This window comes from Mixophyes fleayi, chromosome 5, assembly GCF_038048845.1.
Source record: "Mixophyes fleayi isolate aMixFle1 chromosome 5, aMixFle1.hap1, whole genome shotgun sequence".
In the NCBI taxonomy this organism is placed as follows: domain Eukaryota; kingdom Metazoa; phylum Chordata; class Amphibia; order Anura; family Limnodynastidae; genus Mixophyes; species Mixophyes fleayi.
Window position 1 is genome coordinate 17,726,801 of NC_134406.1, and position 26,046 is coordinate 17,752,846.

At 37.8% G+C, this 26,046-nt stretch overlaps 1 protein-coding gene across 2 annotated transcripts in view; it reads right to left on the bottom strand.

The window, feature by feature from the left end:
• The window catches only part of PHF14 (PHD finger protein 14), a 167,671-nt gene that overhangs the window by 80,592 nt on the left and 61,033 nt on the right, over window positions 1-26,046 (bottom strand). For both annotated transcript variants that reach the window (XM_075211746.1, XM_075211745.1), the window contains exons 16-17: window positions 9,706-9,762; window positions 9,484-9,608 (exon numbers count right to left, since the gene is read on the bottom strand). In XM_075211746.1, coding sequence (XP_075067847.1) covers window positions 9,484-9,608; window positions 9,706-9,762 — 182 coding nt within the window. The remainder of the gene's footprint in view (window positions 1-9,483; window positions 9,609-9,705; window positions 9,763-26,046) is intronic.

Consider the following 26,046-nt stretch of genomic DNA (forward strand, 5'->3'; position numbering starts at 1 on the left):
TTTTGGGAAGGGTCTAAAGGCCCAAGCCCCCAGCACTGTTTTGCACGGCACTGGGTGATTGGAGTACCGCACCTCGGGCTTCAAAAAAAAAAAAAAAAAAGTTTTATTTTTACCTAAGCTGCAGTGGAGTGTAAGATTATTCCTAAACAATCTATTTTATCTTCAAATTCTGAAAATGACAATTTTGTGGATTTAGTGACATTTTTGTATGTTCTCTTTTAATATGTCTTGCCTGGTGCTGATTGGAATCTGGGGCATAGCATATTCTAGCTGAACGGCATAAACACCTGCTATAATTATGTGATCGGAGAGTAGTAATAATTATCATATGCTTCTTAAAATAACTTTCAAAAACAAAAGGCATTACAGCTGAAACGCTCACTTGATTTTTAGTTCTTCGCAGATGTAGAGAAATAAATAAATAAAGGCAGCTAACTATGCAGAGGCATTACAGTCAATGTAAATTAGTTTACAATATTCTAGCAAAAAAAGGCACTTTGATAAGCTCACAAGTACAGCATTAGAAAATGCAAATTGGCAGTCTTTAGTTTGTGTATTGTTTCTTTCATGCAAAGAACTAGAACTGCCAGTGGTGTTTTAGATTCCTGTTGGCTCACTTATCTCTATTTCACAGCGAGAAATATTACAAGCTGTTTCTGTGTGTTCCAAATGGGGGCTGTTTCTATGCAAATTAGAACTATATTTTTTTTTAATTCAGTAACCAAAGAAAAACAAGATTTCTCCTTCATCCATGACATATTGTGAATTTTAAACAACACCCTGTATCTGAAAGAAACAGCAATGCTTTTTCGTGTTGTTTTTTAACAATTAGACATCTTCAAAGTGTCTGACTGAAAAGGACTTATCACATGGACCACCGAGGCCACGTGATCAGATATTACAACTGGCTTCCGGGGTAACCTGGTTCATCCCATTCTGTCTGAAGTAACCCTAAAGAGATCTATATCCTATTATCATCATCAACATTTATTTATATAGCGCCAGCAAATTCCGTAGAGCCCTATGTTTTTGAAAGTAGATTAGTTTACTTAGAATATCATCATTCTGGTAAGGTGCCCCATATTTAGGAAATGTTCGTCTGTGCAACGCATCCAGGCTATGGATTCACTGGTTCCTAAAAACATCCCGTTGGCTCCTAGATTTGATTAAATGGCTCCTATATTATTTTGTCCATTCCTGATGCTGGAAAAAACGGTCAAAAGATGACCAGCCCGGGTATATAATCATCTTCTGACCAAATTAGAAGACCACAGTGAAACTCGTCTCTTGGGTCAAGTGGCTGCACCTCGTCAGATTTGGCTATACCTATGTACGATGATGTCTACACTTGACTCTTGGGTCAAGGGCAGTATCGGCTCTCATGTGGAGACAGTTACAGAAGATGCCACCAAGCTCCCGACATACGCCGATAACATTTTCAGCATGATTACGGTAACCTTATTCCATCTGGTCACCCAATGAGAAGACTATTCCCTCTGTCCAACCCGGAATTCTGCTGTAAAACTCTACTCTATTCTACATATGCCTCAATTCCACATCTGCTGCCCTCTCTGACAGTTCCTTACATTGGCTTCCCATAATAACAGATTGAGAAGGTGTTGATTCTTGCCTGAAAATCTCTACACAACTTCTTTCCCACCTGTATGTCTGAGCTCATAAACAAACACTCTTTCAGTTGTCTTCTGCGCTACTCTACAATTTCGTAATGTGAACCTCCTCCGTGACTGATAGACACCTCTAGGGCGGCTTCCCATTTAGGGAGTCTCAACCCCATCCTATCTGACTCAACGCAGCTCTGAAAACTCCCCTCTTGAAATAAGATAAACCATATACTGTATAATCTATATATTTATTCCTACTATAATAAAAATGTGCCTTATATACTAAGTAATCCTCACACCTCTTAGAGGTTAAACTCATTTAAGTAGCCTTCTCTTTTAAAGTTATTGCACTACAAACATATTATATACAATTATCTACATGTATAGTGCAACCTAAAGTATCAGATCAGATGTCTGAATCAGTGTTGCATACTCTCCCTGAATGTCAGGGAGACTGCATGACTCCCGAGCGGTGCACCCTCCCTCATCCCGCCCACGTCCTTTATGAAGTGGGTGGGGCTTGATGATGCATTTCCTGGCCCCTCCGATGCAGTGAGTCTCAGGAGAAGGGGGGTATAGCACGTAGCCACTTCTGTCATCTTCTGCACCGGGACCTCCCGGAAGGAGAATCTAAAATGTTGGCAAATACGATCTGAGCTGTTTTCCATGAATCAAGCACAGCTTAATGAGAAATTAAAGCAATTCATTCTATTTTATATGTGTATTTAATACACTTTCTTTTACCACAGTGGTGTGTATGAACCCTGCGTCTTAAATCAATTTCTACAGAATTCCTATACCTCGCAATTTCTTTATGTTTGTCTGAGAAAGTGTCAAATATCTTCCCGAAATTTAGACACGACTGACAGTTGTCAACTATAGAACGGTAAAAGGCTGCTATGTGATATATATACAGAAATGTATATACATATATATATAAATGTACGGTGGCTAAGTGGTTAGCACTTCTACCTCACAGCACTGGGGTCATAAGTTCAACTCCCTTCCACAGCCTTACCTGTGAGGAGTTTGTATGTTCTCCCCGTGTTTGCGTGGGTTTCCTCCGGGTGCTCCGGTTTCCTCCCACACTCCAAAAACATACTGGCAGGTTAATTGGCTGCTATCAAATTGACCCGTGTCTCTGTGTGTGTGTTAGGGAATTTACACTGTAAGCTCCAATGCTGCAGGGACTGATATGAGTGAGTTCTCTGTACAGCGCTGCGGAATTAGTGGCGCTATATAAATAAATGGTGATGATGAAATTTCTGCAAGAAGTAACATTATTTCATAGGCACAGATGACTCCTTGCATCTGTTGCTACACACAGTGAAGGCGGCCATTTTATAAGCTGAATACATGAGAATGTAGCTTATAAACTCAATAGCAACAAGGGAAACCGCAGCGGAATGATCTGGGGCCTTATTCATTAATGATCTTAACTTGAGAAACTTCTTATTTCAGTGCCCTTGACAAAACCATGTTACAATGCAAGGGGTGCAAATTAGGATTTTGTTTTGCACATAAGTTAAATACCGACTGTTTTTTCATATAGCACACAAATACTTGATAGCTTATTTGTACACTGAAATTTAAAGTTGATATTTGTGTGCTACATGAAAAAACAGTCAGTATTTAACTTATGTGCAAAACAAAATCCTAATTTGCACCCTTTGCATTGTGACATGGTTTTGTCCAGGAGACTGAAATAAGAAGTTTCTCAAGTTAAGATCATTAATGAATCAGGACCCTGGTTCTTAATGACTTAATAAGCTGCAAACGCACAGATGACACTGGTTTCTGGTCCAGCACAGAAAATGGCTGCCTCCATTAAATTATATATTTATATTGTAACTGTTCAGAAACTTAGAATTTTCGGTAATCTGAAGCCTCACAATGTCACCACTGTAGAAACATAAATAAGTACACACAATAATCAACAAGAAGAAACTCTACACATCACTCATTGATGTTAAAAGATGTCAGTGGCAAATATAATTAAAACATTTGCATCCATGAAACTATAAAACAAGTGTCCAACTATTGTTATTCTTGGAGAACATAGAGTTATGGCTTCAACGCCGCACATTAACATCACATAGTATTTGCTGGAAATATGACTTTAATTAGTACTTATCTGAACACTACCAATAAAATATAGATCTGAAGAGCCAATCATCTTCCAGACACAGGGTGCCATATTTCCCCATACTCCCATATTATTCAAGGATAGCGATATGCATATTCCTGCAACTAAATCAGCCCCAAAACAGAAAAGGCAATGTATAACATTTTAGCTAAGCAATTTCACTGTACTAGTATTGCAAAATACATTACTTTAGATGCAGACATGCTTCTTCAATATATTAATGTGTGCAGGGTTTATGTATCCACTCTCCATAACAATTTATCCTTTAGTGACAGCCAGCAGTGACCTTTCGGGGTGCTAAGCTTACTCGTACATTGCTCTCTTTCACAACCATTCCTAGTAATACACATCAGAAATGACAAGGGCCGAGTCGTATCTGATGACTACACTCTCTGTAACTTTTAATTAGAAAGAACGCTTCACTGATTTATATATCTCCCTTGTATGCAATTACAGCCGAGGAACAACATAAATTAAAACGTAAAAAGAAATGGTTTCGAGTCTACATTTTGCATACTCATTTTCATCTTATTTTCCACCTGAAACCTAGACTATTATTTAAAAGTAACAAAAGAAAAACAGAGTGTTGGAGTCTGACCGCCGCTCCTCAACATTTTAACTCAACTTTTGTTTCCCTTATGAGAAAAAAAAAAGGGAAGTCAGCAAAACAAAATGCCACCGTTAAATCACTTCACAGCATTTTATGTCAAGGCTGAAACGGGAAATGTTCACATCATGAGAAAGGTTACAGTCTGTCCGACGTATCTTCTCACTTGCATCTCTCTGCAGAACTGCACGAACGCTACTGACTGCTTCTCTCCCTCGAGACATAACGTGGCAGCAGAAGGATTATGCATTTTGAGGAACCAACAAAGGAGTAATTTTAGTGGCTATCTGGATTAAAGCAAATCTATGAATCAGAATAACTACTCTAATTATTAGTATTGGTAAGGTCAGACTGCAAAATACAATTCAGTATTCAGAATAGAATGTCTGTTCAACGCGTTTGTAGTGTTTGTTGGAAACAAAATGCGTTGCTTTAGTACAAACAAATAAGTGCAGTAAGAGAAGGATGCAAATAGTATTAGTGGACAGAAACGCATTTTAAATACCTTAAAGGAAATAATAAATATTTTTGAAACAATATTTTCCTGATGTTTTGGCGATAAATTTACAGGTGACCCTGGTGGTACAACCGCCAGAGCGTCTAATGTTATAAAAGTACAGTACAGACACAACAGATTACTGCACTATAAATAACAAACATCATTCCAACATGTAAACATTTACTAAGTGATGACAGGCCAACGTGAAGACAAAAACAAAAATTGATAAAAAAAAAAAAGATGAGTTAAAAAGAATATATTTATTGATATTCAACACAGTTAACACATGCACAAACATATATGTGCTCAAAATGGAATAAACCACTATATAAACCACAATAATGGTACGGTAGGTGCACCTACATATGACTTAATTGCGCATAGAAAACCACCAGCTGGAAAAAGATAAAAATATATAAATAAAAAATATAGAAATGAGTTCCAGTTCTCTGATGAAGTTGCCTGGAGGCGATGAAACGCATTTGATTGATTTTACCACATCTGCTATTCTTATTTGTCCTACTATTTTATGCTGGTTTGAATATTTTTTGTTTCACCGGATCTCTGTGTATTGTCGTTTTTCACCTGAATATATTGGTCAAGACTATTGTGTATGTGCTGCGCACAATCTGTGCGCTAGGAAGATTTCCATCTGCTGTGCCTTCAGCTACTTCCTAAGAACACTATTCTCTGACACTTGTTTCCAGGGGACCGTGATTCCCGCACACCAAGGACGTGAGTGCTCAACCCTTCTCCGTGGAGGTACTTTTTTATTATACTGTTTCTCCAGCTTTCTGGTAAGGAATACATACCTTATATCAACACACGGATGGGCTATCTCCCTGAACACAATCTCCCGATATTCCCGGTCTTTTCAAGTTGTCATATTTCTTCTATTCTGGAACATTACATCATTACATCAAATAACGGCTCTGAATATCAACACGATTTCCCATTTACCGATGGAACTTTTTTCTATATTTTTTTATTTATATATTTTTATCTTTTTCCAGCTGGTGGTTTTCTATGCGCAATTAAGTCATATGTAGGTGCACCTACTGTACCATTATTGTGGTTTATATAGTGGTTTATTCCATTTTGAGCACATATATATTTGTGCATGTGATAACTGTGTTGAATATCAATAAATATATTCTTTTTAACCCTCTGCAGTGCATTCTCTCTTTGAGTGAGTGAGGTGACCATTGCAATTTTTTGGGTTTTATATTGTATTTATTGTTTGGGTCAGCAGATTCCATAGCTTTGGCAGCTCAACACTCAGTCAATATTAGTACCGGAAATATTTGTTGTGTTTATTGATAAAAAAAAAAAAAAAAAGTAGTCTGGATGCAGCCGAGAGTCTGCCGGTGCAGCCGAGAGTCTGCCGGTGCAGCCGAGAGTCTGCCGGTGCAGCCGAGAGTCTGCCGGTGCAGCCGAGAGTCTGCCGGTGCAGCCGAGAGTCTGCCGGTGCAGCCGAGAGTCTGCCGGTGCAGCCCAGAGTCTACCGGTGCATCAATCTTGTCTCTAATTTTAGCACCAATGAATGCTGTCCATGCCATTCATAGTGTGCTCTCTCTTCAGGCCCAAAATTCAGGAAATGCCACACAGACCTAGGCAGCCGAGCTTTAAGGGGACACACTGCTCACTTTGCATGTAACAGTTATATTTATAATGAACTATTTATATACTAGTAATAGAAATGTAACAATATCCTTAATAATGTAGTATTTTCATGTATTTTTTCTGAAGAGATTCAGTGGAAGGGGGGAGGCAATGAGGAGCTACAGTGGTGGTAATGGGTTAAGTAGAAAGGACAAAGTAAAAGCTGGCCTATGGAAACAACAAATAAAAATCTCTCTGTGCATTAATAAACTGAGTACTGTATTGTTATTTTTTTGCATAAGTACCCAATCTTTTCAATATTCTATATTTTACCAATAATATACCTAATTAGTAGGCAGGAGCAAATTCATAAAAAGGAAGAACATAATTATTATTTAAAAAAGAAAAGACTATGGATTCTGGGTGGAAACAGTTAAAAAGTTTCTCCATTAAAAGTTTGATCAAACAACTATACTTTCTGCCACCAGAATTCCCTCTGCGCGTCCTGTGCAGAATCAAGGTGCAGTTTAAACTACAATTTGTCAGCCCACCTCCTGATCACACTCCAAGACTTGGAGGGACACTATGACAAATTATAGTGTACACCTCTCTGCATTATCTTCCCACAATCAGTGGTTAGTCATTTTACTATGTAAACTAAATCTTTTAAGAACTCATGTCAATATTTAAGGTGCGGTCACCTGGCCGCTTCAAACGCAGGCTATCAAACGAAGGGGGTTTTTTTAAGCGTGTTTCACACAAGCTGCTTAAACTCCAGCATTTCTCAAACGTTACATACAATGTTTTGCACAAGTGTTATGTAACAATGTTATTTCAGCTGTCCCCGTAACACACAACACTGAACAGAAGCGGAACAAGGCTGCAATTCTCAAGCAGCTTTTGAAACGGCACTTAAACCAAGAGCACCTTCCTGACTGAAGAGACATAGCATTTAAAGTGCTCGTGTGACACCACCCTGTGTATTTCAGCTTCCAGTCTTGGTTTTTTTTTCCTCTAAGCTCCTCCTCCCCAGGGACCAGCTGACGTTTAAGCAATTCAGCATAAATGTGGAATACTACCTGGTTGAATTATTGTGAGCGCAGATAGTGGGAGTACGATACAACCGCTGAATTGTTACCTCATTTAATTCCCCACCGGCCAGTGTCTGGTCTCTTGCGCCCCTGGTTTTAAATAGCATATTTTAATATACACAAGTTCTCAGTGTTCAATTGGGAATAAACAGGCAATTGGAAGCACCGGGATCTAATAAGACAGCTGTTTAGACATTTAGCAAAATTAAATGTCACTTAAAACCATTATTTTTATGCAATCTAAACATGTTCACTCCCTAAATTTGATGTGATCTTGTGATATTTAAGTTTTGCACCCTTTTCAAAAGCCTAGACTGGAGTTTGTTAAATTTATGAGCGTGGCATGACCTTAAGGCTACGTCCAGAGAGGCATTTTATGCTTGAAATGCACTTGACTTGAATAGGATTCTTGATACAAAAACAAACAAAAAAAGCCTTCAAATTGTCTTGTATCAACGTGCCTGCTTAATATTCCAGTAATGTCTAATAAAAAAAAATATAATAAGATTTATAGAATAAATATTATGCATTTTTTTAAAAAAATGTTTCACAAATGTTTCCTGCGACTTGGCACATGTAGGACACCTGGTAATAATCATGCACTGTACTATTAGTATTGTTTGAAGGAACTATTTTTTTTTTTGTAGCTATCGCCATAAGATGATGGGATTTTGCAGCTAGAAAGGAACAGAACATAATCTTATTCATACACAAAGTAAACCTATTGCAGTTCATGGATAGGAACCTTCAAAAACAATTAACACAAGGCTCTGAAAGTTTAATTGGAGCACCTGTAATGTAGACCTCCCAACATTTCAGAACCCAGCATCGGATCAGGGGGCGTGGCCACATCACAGTGGGGAAGGCTGTAAAGCACTAGGCTGCACCTTCGAAAACTACCCTTACACTCCAAACAGTGCAGCATGCGCCAATAGCAGGAGCGCGGCACCTGCCTACCGCTGCTCTGTGAACGGAAGATATCTCCCAGCCAAAATCAGGACAGTTAGGAGGTATAGTAATAAAACATGCACTTTGCACACAATAAAAAGCCATTGAAAACCGACTACTGAAGAGTACACTGATTTGTAAATGTTTGTGAATATATCAGAAAAAGCCTTTACCACATTGTATGTAAACTTATTATATTTTTATATTCTTGGTAAACCTCAGTTTATGTCTGCTGTACGTATCAAGTCATTAGGAACCAAAGATGTCACTGGCCCTTATTAAAATGAAGGCTGCATTCCCATGAATACTGGTCTTGGCCCACTAGATGGCGCCTCCAATGTGTGGGGATAACAGGTCTACTTTAAGTGACAGATAACACTATCTAGATCTGGTAAGGCATCTTAGAAACCTTTCCTGGGTTACAGCGTGCTGGACATCAACATTTCCGCACATGCGGAATTATAGATTTATAATTCGATTGGTGGGGGCTACTCCCTCGGGATGCCTGTTTTTAACAAGATCCAGTTTGCTTTAGCTCTCTGTGAATGAGCCAAGATACTAGGTAGCTGAAGTACAAACAAGACCAGAGAATGGGAACGGTGCATTATGAATGGCTGTAACTAATTCTGCAGATCTTAGTCATCCAGTGTTGCCTTTCATAGTGGACTGTCCCATTAACATTAAATAAGCACCAAGCACCTATGCCCGGTAAGTCTGGTTGGCCTGTGACGCATGGAGGTAGGGGAAGAGAGGTTTAATTTAATGGTGGTCTCGGAGTAGGGATCCTTAGCAATCTAATAGACAAAGGAAGAGGACATGGTAGCAACAGTGAAATAGAAATGGACATAGAATAAAGAGTGGATATAAAACGTATTATAAGCCCCATATTTATAATGTGGCCTGTATGATCTAACCTTAACATATGATTGACAACCAAAAGCATAAAACAAGACAGAAGCTTTCTGTACCTTACTAAGTTTTCATTGTCCCCAATGCCTTTACACGCAGCACATTCTGTCCTCAAGTCCTCCGATTTTGGCTTTTTATGTAAAGCGAGCGACTGCCTCCTCCTCCTCTCCCTGGGCGAACGCTCCTACGGCAGACAGAAGAGAAAGCAGAAATAAAAGTGTCGCCGTATAAAGACAGCAGGTTTTCTATCAGTTTCTTATTGTAACTAGTGAGATCCTGACCTCAGGCTTCTCTTCTTCAAGAGCGAAACTTCTCTTCCGTTTCTGTCCTCTGGTTCTCTGAAATAAACAATAGGTGACAGGGTTATTCCGTGCGATGGAAGAGATATACGCTGACACATGGTAAAACTACAAGGCAAGTAAACACTGCTGGAATTAAAGTCTCAATACAAAGAGACCGCAGAAGAATAATGCAGAATTAAATCCTCGACCAATATATTGAATGGTACATAATCTTTGTCTCATAAGTGCCTATATTTTAAAGCTGCGCATCCAAGATTTCATCTGATCATTTCAGCGGGCAGCCGGTATCTGTGCCATCATCATCATCATCATCAGAGTGTGCACGGCCAGCTTTAGTTACTGGTATCTTACCCCATATATACTGCTTTTTTCTTGAAGTTGTATACAGAGGTGGGATTCAGCAGATACTCGTGTAGCTTATAAAGTGGGCGCAAGTCTCCGTAGCTTTAGGGTCATGAATTAAAATAAACAGTGGTGTGAAAAAGTTTTTGCCCCTTCCTGATTTCTTCTATTTTTGCATATCTGTCACACTTCATAGTTTCAGATCTTTAAACAAAATTGAATATAAGACAAAGACTACCGCAGTAAACACAAAACAGTTTTCATAATATACATGGTTCCCCAGCGCAATACAGAATCAAAAGGATGTATAAAAAATGATGCAAATGTTGAAGTATAACTGTATAAATGGCAAAACCGGCTTAAAAACCATGCATAAGAAAAGCTGGAAATATAAAAATCAATATTTAATAGACAAAAATCATAGGTTTTTTTTTCAAAAACAATGGGGGCTAGGTTGTAGGAATAAAATCATAAGTCTTTGGCATCCGGTATAGGCACACTGACCACTGGATTCCAATTCAGGGACAAAAAAAAAAAAAGGGTTGCAATTTTGTTATCTCTTATCTGGGAAGGGTGGGTAGTGCACTTACCTTCCTTCCCAGGTAACCACGTCCCGCTGCTGTCAAGTAGAACTGACGACCAATTGTAGAGATCCCCCACGGTGTATTCATTGGAATCCGCTGGGTGGTGAGAGTAATAAAGTATGTTAAAGTGCAGATACAAAATTATTATGTATCTGCACTTTAACATACTTTATTATGTAAATCCTCTCCTTCCCGATATAACGCTGAAGGAGAGGCGCAGGGAGTGTCTGAAGCTATGCCACTCTGAAAATCTAACCAATGAAAATCCGTTTTAAACATTTGAAAAAAAGCATTTAAGGATCCACGGAAGCACTACTTCCTTTAATGCTTCTACAAATATCCCTGAGGAAGCCCCTAGCGGGGTGAAACGCGTAGGACACTTTATTTGACACCAACTTTTACTTTGAACATTGATTCTTTCTTATCCACACACTGAGAACAGAATCGCCAAATTTCACTCTAGGCGCATGTGTGGACAACTCTCACCACCCAGCGGATTCCAATGAATACACCTCTGGCTGAGAGCGGCTCTCACATAGCTCTCACTAATTATACCTAGGAGACTGTTTCTTCAAAGAAATCATTAGATCGCCGACGCCAACCGGGCGCATGCGCGCAACTCACTGCACGTATTGAACTATTCCAGCGAGTCCATAGGAGAAGTCCACGGCCCTGGGGGATCTCTACAATTGGTCATCAGTTCTACTTGACAGCAGCGGGACGTAGCTACCTGGGAAGGAAGGTAAGTGCACTACCCACCCTTCCCAGATAAGAGATAACAAAATTGCAACCTTTTTTTTTTTTTTAGTTGTCCCTGAATTGGAATCCAGTGGTCAGTGTGCCTATACCGGATGCCAAAGACTTATGATTTTATTCCTACAACCTAGCCCCCATTGTTTTTGAAAAAAACCCCTATTATTTTTGTCTATTAAATATTGATTTTTATATTTCCAGCTTTTCTTATGCATGGTTTTTAAGCCTGTTTTGCCATTTATACTTCAACTTTTGCATCATTTTTTATACATCCTTTTCACTCTGTATTGCGCTGGGGAACCATGTATATTATGTTTTGCTTTATCTAGGAGCCCCAGACCAACTCCTAGCCTCCTGTTCCCCTGGCTGCCCCACCTCACACTCACGTGGGAAGCGCTGATCCCCCAATTGTTTTTATATATACAAAACAGTTTTCAAATGGTTATTTCATTTATTGAAGGAAATAAGGCACCCAACACCTCGACCATCCATGTGAAAATTTGCCCCCCTAAGCTTAATAATTGGCTCTGCCACCTTTAGCTGCAAGAACTGAAACCAAACACTTCCGATAACTGGGGATCAGTCTTTCACATCGCTGTGGAGGAATTTTTTGCCCAATTTTCTTTGCAGAATTGCTTTAATTCAGTCACATTGGAAGGTTTTTCGAGCAGGAACTGTGCGTTTACGGTACTGTCACAGCATCTCAATCGGACTCAAATTAGGGCTTTGACTAGGCCACTCCAACACCTTAATTTTGTTTCTTTTGAGCCATGCAAAGGTGCTCCGGATCGTTGTATTGCTGCATAACCCAATTGCGTATGAGCTTCAGATCACGGACTGATGACCTGACATTCTCCCTCAGAATTTTTCAGTACAGGGCAGAATTCATGATTCTTTCAATTATGGCAAGTCCTGAAGCAGCAAAGCATAACCACACCATCATACTACCACCACCATGTTTAACTGTTGGTATGATGTCCTTATTGTGGAATGCTGTATTAGTTTGACGCCTGACGTAACGAGACCCATGTCTTTCAAAAAGTTCCATTTTTGATTCATCAGTCCACAGAACATTAGCCTAAAAGGAATGGGGGTCATTAATGTATTTTTTAGCAAATGTGAGACAAGCCTTTATGTTCCTGTTGGTTAACAGTGGTTTTGGACTTGCAACTGTCCCATGGATAGCATTTTTCCCCAATTTCTTTCTTTTGGTGGAATCATGAACACTGACATTAACTGAGACGAGCGAGGCCTACAGTTCCATAGATGTTCGTCGGGGTTCCTTTGTGATTTAGTGGATGACACATTGCTGGAAAGATTCTATTTAAGTGACGTTTAGATTAAATAGGGCTCGTGGTAAACAAGCCTGATTGTGTCCAGTCTAACTGAACCCAATTATCAATTCAATTTGGTTCATTGGTTGAATGAGTAACAATTAGTAATTCACACAGGGCCAGTTGGTGTTGGATAACAATTTTCCTTCAATAAATGAAATGATCACTTAAAAACTGTATTTTCTGTTTACTCATGCTGTCTTAAGCCTAACTTAAATTTTGCTTGAAGATCTGAAACAATTAAGTGTGACAAATACGCAAAAATCAAGAGGGGGGGGGGGGGGGGGTAAAAACTTATTTACACCGCTGTGCTTTTAACATACTATGAACTCGATGAGTGAGAGGAATGATTTCTTAGTTTCAAAACACCAGATTTCATGGGTAGATGATGGATCTATTTTTAAAGATCCAATTAATAAAGCAGGTTTTAACGCTTAAATATTTGATATGGTTATTTTGATAGACCTATGTTTACGTCTGTTATTATCATTGCTTGGGTAAAAATTACAGATTTTCTTAGGCTATTACTAGGTCACAACACAAAAAAATAAAATAATTAAAAATAAAACACAGTAAGCCACATTAAAATTCATAGGTTGTTGTCTGAAAAATGTGATAAAAACAATGACAAAAAAAATAAAAGTGAATGTAGATAATGTAATAATAAAATCTTTCAATAACCCCCCCCCCCCCCCCCAAATCTATGTCTGTGTTGAGACCATCTGGTACTAGTGTCCCATGTTTGAGCATCCACTTTATCTCAAGTTGTGACAGCAGCCTTTACATGTCTACTTTTCTTCTTGGTCCATCTATTACCCATGCAATTGATTTTTGTGAGTCTACCGTCATGCTCGACAATATTTTGAGTGTGTTTAATCAACTGAATATTTTACATATGTTCAAGGATTTTGACCTTGACTGGTCTAATGGCTCTGCGTGCATATTGCATGCCACATGGACACACAACGTAAATCCTTTTGCAGGTCACGTTTCTTCATTAAATTATGTACGTCTTCCCAATATTGACAAATATTTAGTTTTTTGTCTGTTTCCTTTGCATTCATTACAGCTATTCTGTCTCTTTACCTAATAGCACTGTTTGAAGGTGTGTCAATGAATCACAGGATTAGATGTGATCTAAGGACTTTAGCCTTGGTGTGAGGTCATCACCGTATTTTCCCTACATATATCTATAACATTGTGTGACTTGCAAGGAGGCAATATATGTAAATATAATATACATTTCTAAACAAAATTATTATGTCAAAATATTACTCTAAAAATAAAAACATTGAAAAAAAAAACCTAAATTGAGCACTGTGGATTCCTCTGTTGTCCTTTGCAAATGATTGATTTTTATAGTCCTATTTATTTATATGGTAGAATTCAGGCATTACTTTTATGTGACTATATAATGCTTTTCATATAAATTTACCTCTAGGTGGCGGCTTTTTAGCTTGTGAATAACATGTATTAAAGGACTTTCTTTCCCCTTTGCGATATGAATTGTTGTAAATGTCAACACAGCATACATTTTGTTGCCCGTGGAAGGTTTTAAATTAGGAGGAGAGTTAGATATGTGACAGAATTCTTTGAGTATTTCCCTTGATGGAAACAAGAAACACTTCTCTAGTTAAAGATGATTTACTTTATCAATCCTGGAGGAGACTCAAATAATGAGATTTAAGCATTTAAAAACTTAGTGTAATCAGGGGCAAATGCAAAATTAGCAGATGGGGGTTTCCACACCACGCCGCCAGTGGGCGTGACCAGCATGCATGGGGGTGTGGCTATAATTTTAGACAGTGCTTGGCTGCTCTCCAACTCCTATCCCCATAATATATACGGGCAATGCTGCGTGTACTACTGTTAAGGGCACCCAGCTCTCTCTTTTCCAGCAGAGCCATGTGAAGCGGGGGCAGGGTCCAGCCACCTCAATTATACAGTGCCCCAGGCTTGGAGGGGGTTTTCCAGGCACTAACAACCCCCCCCCCGCCTCGGTTTGCCTATGTGTAATCTACCTAGTGTTATTTTAAAGATGATACAGGACGCTTTAAAATACATCTTGCCATATTGAGAAATTTTGGATGAAATGTTTAGTCTTAAACAGGAACACTAACTACCTGTTCAACAGAATTAAGGAACATTCTAGAATATGATAGCGATAATTGGGCTAAAGTTATAAAGATTGCCCAAATACACACTGACCAGATTACTGTACATAAGAAGCTTTATAAAGATATTAAGATCTAAACTAAAAAAAGACACCAATAAATCAAGCAATAAGTCATTCATTTGATTTTAAGAGAGGAGGGGGGGGGGTTATAGAGATTCCATGGATTATGGCAAAAACAGGGATTTCAAATGTACTGATCAACAGAAAAGAAAACAACATAGTAAGTCTTATAACATGAGTGCAGGAAACAAGGCACAAACTAGTGATGTGCTCTCGCTTTGTCTAATTCACATTGAACATAAAAGATTTAAATGGTCTTTATTCGGAGGGCCTAAAACTAGAAACTGGAGCCAACAATAATGATGGGCAACAAGTATTAAAAAATAAATCTAGATTCACACCAAGAGTTAGATTTACTAAAGATTCTAAACAGGAAATTGGAGGTGTTGCCCAGAGCAGCCAATTAAATACCAGCTATCTTTAATCTAGTACAGTTTTTAAAAATGACAGCTAGATTCTGATTGGTTCTATAAGCAACACCTCCACTTTCCTTTTTAGAAGCGTTAGTAAATCTACTCTCAAATATGAATGTGTGGCTGTAACAGAATTAATAGAGTACAAAAGGAAATTTTAGATTTGCCAACAAATAAACTGAGGCAAAGCAATGAAAGCGCTTGGCGAATTAGAGGACATTGTAATATAACCCTGAGATAAGGCAAACAATATGGATTTACAGGTCAAGATCTCATACCACAGAGCAGTTTAGGAACATCTACAATAAAGCTACTCTCTAATTATCCTCTAACAGTACAATCAAGTTTAAAACTAAAACTGATCATGTTAGATTACAAAAGTTTGTTTGGGCATCATCAGTATGAGTAAATATGAATTCCTGAAAGATTTTCCAGTTACACCAACATTCTATGTTCTACAAAAGATTCATAGTTATCCAACTCTACCCTCTGAACACCCCACTGTTTCAGCTTGAGGTGATCTATGCAAAAAAAGGTTTGCTGTAAACTTAAATTCCTCTACAAGAAACACAATGGATGTTCTCAAGTATTTAGAAAACAATAAATATCTAAATGTTTTATGTGACAATAAACCATTATATTCCCTCATAAAGGAAGGGATGTTGCAACCAAATTATTTTAGTCTAATGACAAGAGGGATAATCATTTCAACAATTTCATCATTGAATTGTTACAGTTTATACTTAAAAACAAACATTTTATATTTGATTCTCAATATTGCCTTAAGTTAACTGGAAGTGGAATGGTCGATATATGTGCTCCTATTTACAAGAACTTATTTTTGGGATGTTAGAAGTAAACAAATTGTATACCATAATTAATATGATCCCTACACTGAACATATACTTTTGTGGATTAGGTATATTGATGACATTTTCTTCCTCTGTGATGGAATCAAAGCACAATGTGAATAGGTTTTGACCCAATTGATTTAAATCTTAGAATTGCATATATAATCTCTGCTACATTTACTTCCTTCTAAGATCTACTCATTTATATAGATGAAGGTTTCTTTTCCACGGATCTCCATTGTAAAACTAAGCTAGCAACAGTTTCCTACATGCTTTTAGATACAAGCGATGCCTATCGGTTAAATCCAATGGCTAGGCAAGAATTATGCCAGTGATGAGACGTTCCAAACAAGAGTTAAATAACTGGGTACATTTAAAACTAAAGTCAAAAAGGTTACTGCTATTGCTGGGCACAAAAGAAACAAAAATGTATGTGATGACTGTTTCTATACTTACTTCACTTATGCATTTGTACTTGTAAATGTGTTACTCCCATCTATACTTGTTCGATTTGCACTAGTAATTAATTTTATATGTTTTATTACTATGTTTTACTTGTACTCAGTTGATTGTATGCTAAATGTCGGGCACTGCGGAATTTGTAGCACCTTATAAACGAGAAAGGAGTAGTTCATCTAACAGCTTGAAAAGTTTGCCGATTCAAAAGTTCACAAGTAACCGGGAGTCACAGTGTCAGAATCGGGGACCTGGGAAAATCTGATTAAATGTAAAAGTGGCTGGATATATTCTCTGCAGACTGCATTTCCTAAAAGGGTAAACGAAAAATTGAACATTACTGTTTTTTTACATTTAAAAGATCTAAGAATTCACTATCTTTATTTCATTTTCTTTAGAGACAGAGAGATGATGTACGCAGGAGTCAAACTTCCTTCTCTCTGCCTGTCTCCACAAGCGCAACACATTTTCCTGGTCTACTTAAGAAATAAATTCATGAAAGCCTATGTCCATTCTCTGGACCAAATGAGCATACACACTAGTTGTTGTTCACGTTTATGTGTCACCTGAAAACCGGGCACACAGGGCGGATAAAGTCCCCACACCGCTTGCCTCATCTCTTCTGCAAATGGTATAACTAATGACATTTTTTCTGCAGCTTAAACATATAAATAGGCTTTTGGTATTCAAACTGAACACTCCCTAAAGAAGCTTCAGGGCTAAAAAACAACCCAAACCCAAAACGTCTCAGGTTACAGCTCCACCTATCACTCGCTGCAAGGCTCCTCTTCCCATTTGTGGCACGTAGGCAGATCTTGCATAACTTTGACAATCTGGATATTTGCATGGTGATGTTACCTTGCGTAGTTGCTTTACATTTTCACAGTAGTGGTTTAAGATATTCTGTGGATTGTGGCAATCTTCTTGATGTACCAAGTCGTTGGATTACAGTTCATTTCATTCAATATATTGATTAGACAACCTTTACACATGGGGGTATATTTACTATACTGCAGGTTTGAAAAAGTGGAGATGTTGCCTATAGCAACCAGATTCTAACTTAGTACATTTATTTATTTAGTACATTCTACAAAATGACAGCTAGGAGCATATTCAATTAGGATTCCGGTCCGCGGTAACGTGCATTACCGCAGAAAGTGCGCACTATTGCCAGTAATACGGTACCGCAATAACGTGGATTTTCGTACGCAACCCTATGGGCTGAGAACGAAAATCCACGTTAATCCGTGGATTAAGTTTGCGGCCCATTCCGGCGCGATCCCGCGGACCGGAATCCTAATTGAATATGCCCCCTAGAATCTGATTGGTTGCTATAGGGAACATCTCCACTTATTCAAATCCAGTTTAGTAAATATACCCCATAGTCTCAATCTTAGTATGTATGGTAAAGATTCATTTATTCACCTCACTAACCAGATTTTATCACAAATTGTCACCCTGTTTTTGTTTAGGAAACTATAAACACCAATTTCATCAACTGACAGTGTTTGATTACTTGCATGCTGGTTTTTTTTGTCGCTTCAAAAACTTGTTCACATTATATAACTTATGTAGACCCTTATATATTTAATGCTATTCATTGTATGTTTTCCTCGTGTTTGCGTGTTTCCTCCATGTTGTTGTTTCCTCCCACACTCCAAAAACATCCTGGTAGGTTAATTGGCTGCTGACTAAATAAACCCTAGTCTGTGTGTGTTAAGGAATTTAGACTGTAAGCTCCAATGGGGCAGGGACTGATGCGAATGACAAATATTTTCTGTACGCTGCTGCAGAATTGGTGGCGCTATACAAATAATTGGTGATGACGATGATATTTAGGACATCCCATATTATTTCTTGAGATTCTGCTATTTTTGTTTATTTACCATGTTCCTACTAGCTCCAGGACTTGATACAATGATTGTATACTTCATTTGGCTAAATGGGATATTATATTGTATTATACAATATATTTATTTTATCATGTTCACTCGAAAAATTAACATGACCACTCATGGTGCCAATTCATCAATTTAAAATTAAATGTGATTAGCCATGTAAAGGTCATGGTAGTGCAAGACAAACTTCTAATTCATTTGAATTAGATGGCATCAGAATCGTGCTAGAAGATACTTGCTACATCTATAAATATAAATACACACATACACACACACACACACAGTGGCCACTTTATTAGGTAACCTTTATAGTGTAAGTTAGGACCCCCCCCCCCCCTTTGCACCCATAAAACCTGAATTCTTCACGGCATGCATTCAACAAGGTGTTGGAAACATTCCTTGGAGATTCTGGTCCATAACGTAGTTGCTGCAGATTTGCTGGCTGCACATTTATGATGCAAATTTCCTATATCACCACATCCCAAAGGTGCTCTATTGTATTGAGATCTGGTGGCTGTGGAGGCCATTGGCGAACACAGGGATCTTTGTCATGTTCGTGGAACCAGCTTGACATGATGTGTGCTTTGTGACATGACGTGTTATTCTGCTAGAAATAGCCATTAGATTATGAGTAGACTATAACCATAAAAGTATCCATGTTGTTTACGACAAATTTCGGATCTACCATTTGTATTTCGCAGCAGAAATTGAGATTCGTCAGACCAGGGAATCTTCCAATCTTCTAATGTCCAGTTTTGGCCACTGTAGTATCAGTTTCCTGTTCTTATCTGATAGGAGTGGAACCCGATGTGGTCTTCGCAGCTGTAGCCCATCCACTTCCAGGTTCGAAGTGCTGTACATTCAGAAATGCTCTTTTGCCTACTACTGATGTACCGCATGGGTACAACAGCTTGATACATCGTGACCACTCTCTTCTGAACTCTCCCACAGAATTGCTGCCCACTGGATGTTTTTTGACACAAAATTTTCTGTAAACTGTTGCACATAAAAATCCCAGGAGATCGGCAGTCTCTGAGATACTCAAACCACCCCGTCTAATACCAACCATCATTCCACAGTCAAAGCCACTTATATCTTACCCATTCTGGTGTTTGGTCTGAACAACATAACCTATTGACAATGTCTGCATGCTCTTATGGATTCAGAAGCTGCCACATAGTTGGCTAATTAGATATTTGCCTCAACAGGCTAATAACTAATAAAGTGGGCTCTGTGAGTGTTATATATATATATATATATATATATATATATATATATCTATAATATAAATGTCTAGTGGCGTGTGTTAGTCTGCCTGTGTAAAAAATAAAACCAAGCTGCAGCGCCACCTGCTGGGCAGAGTTATACACTGACCTACTAAATTCTTCGTGTGTGTGTAAAAAAAAACTCAAAAAGGGCTGAAATTTGGTATACTAAGATGTTTTTAATTTGTTAATTTATTTTGTTAATTGTTAAAAGTGTTTATAAAGATTTAAAAAATATATATATATTTCTTGAAGGAGAAGTGACAGTTGGGAGTGGTTGGTGGTTGCCGGGGGTGACAGTGGGGAGTGGTTGGTGGTTGAGGCCTGGGCTATGGCCCAAATGCATGGCAAGAACCTTTTTAACACCTTAAGTAGCTTGATTTGACTAGAATGCATGAGTATCATGCACGGGTTAACTTGTATATATATATGTAGGTGTGGAAAAAATTCTGCAAAGTACGGATGCTTCCAATAATAGAAGTGTTAATAGTTTATTTCTATCAATTAATAAAATGCAAAGTAAATGGTCAGAAGCCAAATCTAAATCAAATCAATATTTGGTGTGAATACCCTTTGCCTTCAAATCAGCATTCGTGCTTCTAGGTACACTTGCACACAGTTGTTGATGGAACTTTTGAAGGCAGGAAGGTTATTCCAAAACATCTTGGAGAACTAAGCACAGATCTGTGTATATATATATATATATATATATATAGACTGCTCAAATCCTTCTGTCTCTTCATATAATCACAGACAGACTCGAGGTTGAGATCAGAGCTCTGTAGGGGCCATATTATCACTTCCAGGACCCCTTGTTCTTCTTTACGATGAAATTAGCTCTTAATGACATTAGCTGTATGTTTGGGGTCGTTGTCCTGCTGCCGAATAAATTTGGAGTCAATCAGACGCCTCCCCGATGGTATTACATGATGGTTAAGTGCCTGCCTGTATTTCTCAACATTGAGGACACCATTTATCCTAATGCCCAAATCCATTTGGTGAAACGCAGCCCCAAACTTGCAAGGAACCTCCACCATGCTTCACTGTTGCCTGCAGACACTCATTATTGTACCGGCTATTGAATAACCGGCTATTATTGTACTGGCATATGAATCTCCCCCAGATATATCAGTACTTGTTAATTATGCTGCTCAGTGACTAGACAATGAATGAATTATCCTATCGTCCAGGTAGATCCGAAATCAGCTATATGATTGTCGTCTCGCTACCTATTTGCACTGGCGGGATTTTAGGGTGGGTGTTCTGGGAAACAGTGTTATAATGCCTGTGATGGCAGTTAGAGAGACAGGCAATGAACATCTTCAACACGAAAAACCAAAATAGTCCATTTACAATCTTGTATTATTTATAGCGATTCAAGTGGCGTCCATACAATTACCAAATACCGAGATTTCCAGTCATTCAGTGAAGGAATTAAGTTTTGTTCTCACCATCCAAACTATAAAGGTCAATACTTATAAAAATATAAAACCACAAAATTTGTCATTTACTCATAACGTGATCCATTTTTGGGAATGATACGAAAGATCACCTTAAACACAGAATTTTAAATTTAGTAATTAGTCTTCACAAGATCTACAGAAGATTGTTGGGAATTTAAAGTTATTAAATTAAAAGAGTGAGTTGGTAAAAAAAACAAAAAAACAATCTGTGCAGTGACAAAAGAAAGTGCTGGAAATATATGAAGACAAAGCAGAATGGGGAATTCAAACTTAATTTAATTACAGCTCAAATTGTTGAGGACTTGCTATAAATCAGATTCAGGACTGGAGTGGAAATGAGATCTGTGTTCATCCCAGAGTCTGCTATCTGCACAGTAAAGAGAAAGGACAATTTTGTAAGAACTAAAAAGAAAAAAAAAGCTTAATGACTTAACTAAATATGATGGTGTCTAAGGAACAAAAATATATTTACTAAGAAGTAGGTGTGTGCTTTCTTGTTAGATTTAATACCACAGTTATTTAGACAGCCCTACCGAAGAGGAAATACAAACAAAACATAAAAACACTAAACACAGATTGTTATTACTACTTTAGGAAATAGGTTCCACTACTTACAGAGTAAAGATGGACAATGATATCGATGTTGCATATAAACTAAAATTAGCTTTAATTGGTTGTACTGTTAAATGTTAGGAGTTTTAAAGATTATGTGAGTTTCAAAGATATTTCCAACTTGTATTCATTCATGTATTAAAACAGGAAATTAATGCATCTTAAAAAGCAGCAATTTCATGGAAAAAAAATGTTTTTTTCCCTCTAAACCTAAATCACTGTGGCATGCTCTAAAAAAAAAAAAAAAAAAAGCTTTACCATTTTTCCTTGGATTGTTTCTTTGGGATGCTATGAAGGTTTCAGAATTCTATACAATTTCCACTCTGTCATGAGTCTACCATGCGAACCAGTGTCACATGGCACATGATGTAGTAAGCAGAGAGACTTTGAAACAGCCATCTGAGCTCTGTCTGCACTATGTAATGTGAAATCCTCCCCCCTCTGCCATCACATAACAAGCAGAGAGTCTGTGTGATTGGCAACCATACTGGTCACCCCCTCCAGAGAGATTTTGAAAAGGAGATAATGATTTGTAGGAGGACAGCTAAGAAAAATGACTATGAGGTGCATGCTTAAAAGTTACTTAACTTGCTATTTACCTCTGTAAGGTAAAAATAAATAAATAATAGGTTGCCAATAGTAACCGAATTGTCGACCTAATGGTACTGTCTACATTCCAATTGTCGACACTCGAATTGTCGGACTAACAATGTTTACTTTCTGAATGTCGACCAAATGAATGTCTAGCCCTCTACCACATACACTTCATAAGGCGTGGGGATAAATATTTTATGTTAAATTCATTGATACAAAAATTCAGGGCGATCAGTAAAAACAAACTACATATTTCCACTGCGTAGGGAATTTTCCATATCTATTTAGGCCACTTTTCCATATCTTGCTTATATTGTGACGGATATTACAAATATGCCTTTACGATAAAACAGTTTAGTTTGGTGAAGTAACACAGCAGGATGAGACACAGACAAGCTATAGGGGATGTTAGCGTTTTTATACAAGTACATTTTCGGTCTACAACTAAACCGCCACACAATGTTCAACTAAACCGCAAAACTGACATTTTATGTGTGGCACATCAATGGGCTTTCTCCTACATTCCACTGCGGCTATGTAAAAAAGTGCAGCTTAATAAAGTATGTCCTTCCCTTTAACAGCTATAGCAACCCTTAAAATTATAATACACTGTCTAAAGTGGTGCTTACATAACACAAACAGCTCAATCAACAAAGCATATCATGTCATTTATGCTTACTGTGTCAAAAATATCAAAGTAATTTGAAAGTTGAATTTACTAGTCCATGAACCTGAATACAAAAAAACGTTGACATTACAAAGCAACCAGTAGTCAGTTCATCATACACAATTGCTTTTTTTTATTCTGGAAAAGTATTAACCAAAAAAATGTATAAAAGATTTGAAGATTCAGCACATGCACATAGTCCAATATAATATTGTCTCTATTTCATTGATACTATCAGCTCAGTTCTGCTGGAAGCAAGATATTAACCCAAATCCGATAAGATTTAATGCCGAAATGATATACTGAACAAGATTTCTTATCAACATTTAGAAATGCTACAGCTGTTCATGTTTACGGTTCCATAAAAACTGTGTTATATCTAATACAGAGACGAATAGACTGTGGGCATCAGGAAAGCATTGTGCCGGCTACAGTAGAATTTGTGTAACAAATAATGTAACTCAACTACAAACCGCAAGACGTCTAAAGGAGAATATATTGTATAAATAAAAACTGTCAGGTTAAAATTACGCCATTTCAATAGCTACATCTAAATCCAAATACGCCACTAAAGTCTTAATATAATGCTGAAATTATTCATATTGCATAAAAAGAACTCAAGAAAATAAAAATTTATATTAAGACATAATAGAAAAACAAAATAGTAATTGATACAATTGTATTTTATCCACCTTTAATCTTTCTTGTTTATATATTTTGATATAAATAAGTCTAATATCATTTAACATTTCAACAGTGTCTGAAGCCAAGCTGCATTTATAAAAGATGACACACTTGGAAAGTCAGCTTCCCCTCATACAGACAAAAGGTGGCTCTCTTGTGTAACAAATATACATTAGACGATCCCCCCTACAGACAGATCATTTCACCACCCTCTACTTAAATACGTTTCTCCTTCTCTATGCAGGTTGAAAAAAAGATACACACAAGGCAAAGTAACAGTGTAAAGGTCTCTGCAGGTTTTGCAATAAAACTTCCTGTTAAAATTCAATTTAAGATATATTGTCATGGATCTTATTAAGCTTACTATACAGTACATTGTAATGAAATAAACAGGTTTAATGTTTCATGCATTTGACATTAGCGTATAGATAACCATAGAAAAATAAAAATGTAAATGCAAAGGGGAAAAAAAAAATAGGAAAATGAGAATTTGGGCAGGGAAGATGTATTTAGAATGCTTTGGTTCATTAAGTTAATCATCTTAATTTACAAGACATTTTTGCTTTTTATTGTTCATTATGCTAAACAACTGGGCGTCGCCCACTTCCTATAACATCCGAGTCTACCGACACAGTTTGTATAACAAAGAAATTAGGGATACTCTGAAGCCATAGATCAGGATACAGTCAAATACAGAATCTCTTTAACAAAAGAGTTTGCTGAATAATGAACTGAATTCAAACCCTAATTTGCTTTTTCAAATTAAGGGGAAAAAAAAAAGTCCCGGTCTGTTAAATTTGCAGGGAAATCCCAGGATCTGTCTGAAAGAAAAACCCCCCCAAAAAAACCCCCAAAACATCAACAAAGACTTCCCCTGAGGACTCACGCCCCCAACAGAAGCCTGGATTCCAGAGCCCCGCTCAGTTACAGAATTTGTTTTGCCCGTTACGCGGTATTGGTTTATTATTTTATGCTCGTACTATGAAACTAGCTCTGGTTTAAATGGACTGTTCTGGAACTGAAATTTTACCCAGATAGGGACACCAAAGTTCCATGCAGTATGTTGGCACTATATTAAAAAATTATAATAATACAGTCGTGTCAGTCCATAATCTTTTTATTGATTTACAGCAATGACCATACATCAGCATATGCAGCCGTTGGCCGTACCAACACTTAGATCTGAACGACACGGCCATCAGCTGACAGGGCACAATCTGTGTGGAACTGAATTAACAATTTACTCCAACCAACATTTAATTTCTAATAGGTGTTGCTTGGGACCAGTGGTCTTTTTTTGGCCCATAAGCCCTGTGATTTGTGGTCAGTCAGGTCCACTTGGTTGTTATAAAGTGCAATGCTGAGGTCATGACAGTACGCCTCTTGGTCGCCAAACTAGACAAGTCAGATACAGACGAGATGCTGAAAGGCGGAACACGGCGAACTACTGATGGAATCACCTACATTGGTGAACCGGCTCCTGAATGGTCACAGGTGTGACTCTAACATACAGTCCACTCACTGCATAATATTATGCTCTGTGTTCTGTGGCTCAGCAGCTGAATTTATAGGTCTAAAGATTGGTTATATGCACAAAATGACTGACTTTGTTGTGTGTAGATAACGCGTAAACTATAGTAAAACATAAATAAAACGCTGCTTAATGCTTCACCGAAAGGAAACACAAATATATTTGATAATTAAAACCATGATGGACACTTCTAGTTTTGTGGTGTAGACTCAATAAAGGAAAGTAAGAATTAAAGAGAAACTCCAAATAGGAAATAAACATTTTTATAGTAAGCCCAGACTAATGGTAGGTAGTCTGCTGGTGGAGCTCACCGAAGACAATGTTTTTGTACGATAATATCTCTATTTTCTTGCAGAACTCTCCGGTCAATCCAAAGTAGTTTTGGTTGGTCTTGCTCAACTCCATGCTTTACAAAATCCAAACTCATCCACAAGAGACTTATACCAACGGTCAAGCACGGTACAGTGGTGGTGGGGTGATTTGAGGGGGGATTTTCAGTCACAGGGCCTGGATGTCTCATAATCATTGAGTTCACCAAGAATTCTTTAAACTAGAGTTTTTTAGTGGAAAATGTGAGGCCATCTGTCCGACAACTGAAGCTTGGCTGAAATTGGAACATGCAATAGGACAATGACCC